The following is a 4,910-nucleotide window of genomic DNA, read 5'->3' as shown; positions in this document are numbered from 1 at the left end:
ACAGTGAGGTCCATGATACTTAAACCAGTGGAGCTATATGGTAGACTCTCAGCTGGACCATTCTACTTTTGTTCTTTAAAACCAGCAACCATCCCACAGTCCTCTTAAAGTGGTATTTTTTTAGGAGCTTTTACCTTATGTAAAGAAGAAAAAGAAAAGGAAGGTTGGGTGGAGGAAAGGGAAGTAGATCATCAACAACAGACAAAATTGTAGCTGTTGCCTGTTGGTCTACTGACCTAGTATTCCTCTAGGTGCTATACTAAGTTACATACATTGTTGTCTCATTTTAGGCGGCTTAAGCTTTTGTAATCTAATATCATCGGAATAAGAAACAAGATACCATTCCTCTAGTGGTCGTCTAACATTCTTGACATTTTTTGGTATTGGGAGTAAGTATTGGGAACTTGTCTCAATGACCAGAAGAACTTGCATGTCACGAGGTATATTCATTTGTAAATGCATTCTATAGACCAGAAAGAAATGTATCAACTAATTTACTCCCATCACTGATTCACTATCATCTGCAGTCATCATAAATCACATTAACTCTTATCTCCTTCCTTCTGAGATATGAGACACAAATTCATGTAATCAAGCCTTGTTACTTTCATGTTAGTGGGTAATGTTCATTGATTCAATTGTTTTACCTGGAATTGTTTCAAAACCTACAAGCTGTAAATTACATCTCTGCTTGTACTGTTGTACAAGTAATATCCATCACATTCGTTTTTCGTATCGGTGAAAAGAGGCAGCTGCTAGTATTATTTGAGGGTGTGGTGTAAACCTGGTGACAGAAATAGAGAAGTTGGCAGGCCCTTAAACATCTATAGCATCGACCGGTAGAGAAGTTGCCCGGTGAAGGGAGTGTGGAAGCAATGCACCAATGTAGAAACTCTTTGCAGTGATGATTTGTTCAGGACTGTAAGCCCCATCAAATGCCTCGTGATTTTGGACACCAGGGCTTGCCAAATGTTTCTTTTCAGCATCCACCGGAGAATATGTGAAATGCTTCCCCGAGGAAAACGATTTCAAGGAAGGTTTTTTGTTTTCTTTCGTCCGCTGGGACGAAGCCGAGGACATTGAAACTCCATTTGTTTCCCTGTTCCCTGAGTGATTTGAATTTGGACTTAGGCTTGAAGCTTTCGGTCTAGCTCCAAGCTGTTGGTCCCTAATCTCCCTCAACTGCATTTGATACGTTGCTTTGAGCCATCGTAGTTCTTGACGAAGCTCGTTCTCATAATCATCTAACCGATCAGAACTGGCTGAAAGTTTCTCTGAGAAAGATTTTCTTGCTTTCGAATCGCTCTGGTTGTCCATCATTATAATTCTCTCTTCCTTACCAAAGTTTGTTACATCCAATGCTTCATGATTTTCGTTGCATTGGATATCACTGGAATCTCCTGAACCTTGTGAGCTTAATTCCGGTCCTTCTCTTTGAGCCCAGATATCAGCATAGTGCAAGCCATCAGAATGGTTTGATGTTCTAGGTGCACCTGTAAGACTATGCTCTGCGCCTTCAACTTGGTATGTAATCTCTTCGAAACGTCCATGGACAGCAGCTGATCCGTGTTTTGAGCACTGAAGAACTTGGAGGTGCTTGACGCCTGGAATATCTGGTGATGCATAATCCAAAATGGAACCATACGAAGCACAATTTTGACAAAAACTTGCATTATTGCAATGGGGAATTTCTTCTATGCCACATCCCTTAATCCACTCCGGTACCAAGGTAGTAATTTCACCATCAATCATCTCTGCTATTTTTGTAACATCTTGGTCTGTGATATCAAGCTCAGAAACCATCTCTCTGGCAACACTCAATGCCGTGTCATTCTCAGTATCAAAAGGGAAATAGATGTTTCGGATGCGGCCTGAAGAGAAAAGGAACGTTTAGTTTCATTTCAGAATTTACAGGACACAACAGCACATGTATGCAGTTAGACTGAAACTTTTACCTTCTTTATCTGCAATTCTGAGCCTTAAAAAGATGCCATCGTCTTCTTTCCGCCTCCCCTTGATTGTGAGGTCAACATCTCCCAAATGCTCATCCTCTTGACAAGCGAAGAGATCAATTTCGCTCAATCCATAATCAATCGGATTGTAGTCCAAATCATTTTCTGTTTCGTAACCAAGATAATTGCCATGCCCGTTGCTCAAAGAGCTGTTACTTTGATGAAGTGAAGAGTGAGGTTGTCTTAAGAGAGGCCCTATTTCATACATATCTCTTTGATACTCTATTGGCCTTAAATCGTATCCGTAGTCATCAACCTGGAGAAAAGGGTCTCTCAAAAGCTCCCTAGCAGAAAGCCTATGAGAGACGGTCACTAAGCATTTCTCAACAAAACGCCGCACCTCAGGATCCTTCACCTTGAACAGGGCTTCTGGCCTTTTCCCCTATGTCAAAAATTAAATACATAAATCATTTGGAAGAAACAAAAACCAACCAGAAAATTAACTTGAGAGTTCAGAGTTCCTACATTGATAACTTTCTTATAGATTTGAGCAGGATGAGTGCATTCGCTATATGGATATTCAAAGGTAACCATCTCCAAGATGCACATCCCAAAAGAATAAATGTCAACCAACTCATTGTATTCCTCTTCGTAAACCTCTGGAGCCATGAACTCCGGTGTTCCTGAGCAAGCGGAAAGAAACCAAAGGAAAAGAGAGAGAAACAAGACAAAGATGAGATGATCTCAAAGAACAAAAACTCTATCAAATTAGTTCATTAGAGAAAAACAAATATCCGGAAGTTCGTTATGAACAATGGCATATGCTTGAAGAACGTCAAATTGTCAAGCAATTCTACATATTCTAATCACTGAAAAGACATTCAAGCACCTAGAAATGACCTACCAACACAACGATCAGCGTGGGATTTACGGAGGACAGCAGCGAGGCCAAGATCACCAATCTTGACCTCACCTTGGTTTCCATTGATGAAAATGTTGTCACACTTGAGATCTCTGTGGATCACAGGAGGGTCATGGCTGTGAAGATAGAGAAGCCCTTTCAAAATCTGCCTGCACCAATGCTTCACTGCCCTGATATTAACTCTCTTGTGTTTTAGCCTATACCTACACACAGAAACCAATAAAAAATAAAAAGAAAGAAAACCCCCACATTGAATAATCAAAAAAAATTTACAGTCTCGGACCAGAAAACAAAGGGTGAAACTGAAACTTACTGCCTGAGAGTACCAGAAGTAAACATCTCAGTAACAAAGTTGATATTTCTGTTGGTACTATCAACCCAAGAGGAGTAAAACTTCATGATATTGTTGTGTTTCAAGGTCTTGAGTAGATGAATTTCGCGGTATAGCCTCTCGAGATCCTCAGGGTTTCTCAGAAAATCATAAAGCTTCACCTGATTCCATGCCACTTCAATCCCTTCATACTCATCAAAGGCCCTATATCTGCAAAAACCAACACAAATTATGAACAAAAATACATTTTTTTTTTTTACACAAAAATTCATACTTGGGCATCAATTTGAAAAAGGTTTTGAATTTAACCACATAAAAATATATACTTGTGCATAAATTCAAAAGGGTTTTGACTGAACAAACCACATACAAATTCAAACTTCTACGGTATTTTGAGAGGGTTTTGATTAAACCACATAAAAAGTCAAACTTATGCATTAATTTGAAAAGGGTATTGAAACCATACACTGTTTTTGAAGCTCCTTTGCCAAGAACTTCATTGTACTGCCAAAAAAAAAAAAAAAAAAAACAGCAAACTTGGGAGTTAAAAACAAAATTATAAACTAACCCAAATAGCAAAAAGGCATGAAAATTGAAAACAAATTAGAGGAAAGGAGAAGAGGAGCTTACTCTTCCATATCTTCCAGTAGGATCAACCTCTACAAACTCAGAGAATTCTTCTTCAGAAGCAGTACCACCATTCATTCCTTTTTTATTTTAACCTATTACTTTCTCTATGTTAAACTGTTTCTTCTCACCATATATATCAAATCTTGTTATCTCAATCAATACAGAGTCACAGGTAGAGAGAGAAAGAGAGAGAGAGAGAGAGAGAGAGAGAGAGAGAGAGAGAGATGAATCATCCAATGCTAATGGAGGCTGATATGGTAATGAATATTAATAATAAAATGGAGGGAAGAAATAGAATGGTGGTTGTTTATTGTGGAGGGAAGAAGAGGAAAGCAGAGATCCTTGGAGAGTCCATCAGGAGGAGGACAAAGATAATTGCCAACTACAACAAACAACTACTCAGAAACAACAGGCCCCAAAACCACAGAACCTGACAAAACAAAGAAAACCCATCTCCCTTTCACCTTCCTGTCCTTCTCTATCTCTTCACGAGCTGCAGTTAAAACATTTAAACCAACTACTTGAACGACATGGACCAACCAACCAAGCTTCCTAACTTTTAATTTTTATCTTCTTTTCTTTAACGTATATATTATGGAAGCGATATCCAAAACCAAACAATCTTTTCTTATTCTGCATACATTTATTTAATTTTTATTTTAAATAATTTCTTAATTAAATTTAAAGGCTAAAAATTAATAAACTTTTTTGATATATTGGAGTTTGTTGAAAAATATAGTGGGTAATGAATGCCCACAGTATTGAAGACCTTGTCATAGCATTGAAAACATTGCCACATTATTGAAAACCTTGGCAGAATATTGATATGTGGAGATCATTTGTCAAAGGTGTGGTGTAATTATACAAAATGTAATAATACGGAGTTGCTCTATAAATAGAGCACTCCGACTACTATCAATAGAGACAGAGCACAGAGAAAAAAAAAATGAGGGAAGAGAAAGAGAGGAAGAGGAAAGGAGAGAATACATAGAGTCATCTTTGTACTCCTATTATTCCAAATTATAATGAAAGCATCACTGCTACCCGATGACGTACTCCAGTCACACTGATTGTA

At 38.2% G+C, this 4,910-nt stretch overlaps 1 protein-coding gene across 2 annotated transcripts; it reads right to left on the bottom strand.

Moving 5' to 3' along the window:
* Positions 1 to 582: 582 nt before the first annotated feature.
* Positions 583 to 4,345, bottom strand: LOC103935985 (probable serine/threonine-protein kinase WNK9). Of its 2 annotated transcripts, XM_009345820.3 has the most exons (7): positions 3,836 to 4,344; positions 3,672 to 3,709; positions 3,188 to 3,415; positions 2,857 to 3,077; positions 2,478 to 2,635; positions 1,956 to 2,394; positions 583 to 1,871 (listed from the first exon to the last, which is right to left on the bottom strand). In XM_009345820.3, exons 1-7 carry the CDS (start codon positions 3,908 to 3,910, stop codon positions 817 to 819), a joined length of 2,214 nt encoding a protein of 737 aa, XP_009344095.2. In that variant the 5' UTR covers positions 3,911 to 4,344; the 3' UTR covers positions 583 to 816. The 2 variants fall into 2 exon arrangements, with proteins under 2 accessions (XP_009344095.2, XP_048427830.1); XM_048571873.1 differs by lacking the exon at positions 3,672 to 3,709 and having other exon boundaries at positions 3,836 to 4,345.
* Positions 4,346 to 4,910: the final 565 nt, after the last annotated feature.

The sequence above is a fragment of a genome, unplaced genomic scaffold (genome assembly GCF_019419815.1).
Source record: "Pyrus x bretschneideri cultivar Hongxiangsu unplaced genomic scaffold, Pyrus_bretschneideri_v1 Contig6, whole genome shotgun sequence".
Lineage (NCBI taxonomy): Eukaryota > Viridiplantae > Streptophyta > Magnoliopsida > Rosales > Rosaceae > Pyrus > Pyrus x bretschneideri.
Note: the sequence above shows the minus strand (reverse complement) of the source record. Positions and strands in the feature narration are given on the sequence as shown.

Coding starts and splice junctions, on each gene's coding strand:
- LOC103935985 (XM_009345820.3), bottom strand. CDS start 3,910: ATGAATGGTGGTACTGCTTCTGAAGAAGAATTCTCTGAGTTTGTAGAG. Junction 3,710..3,835: donor CTACTGGAAGATATGGAAGA/GTAAGCTCCTCT, acceptor TTTTTTTGGCAG/TACAATGAAGTTCTTGGCAA. Junction 2,636..2,856: donor CCACGCTGATCGTTGTGTTG/GTAGGTCATTTC, acceptor CCGCTTGCTCAG/GAACACCGGAGTTCATGGCT.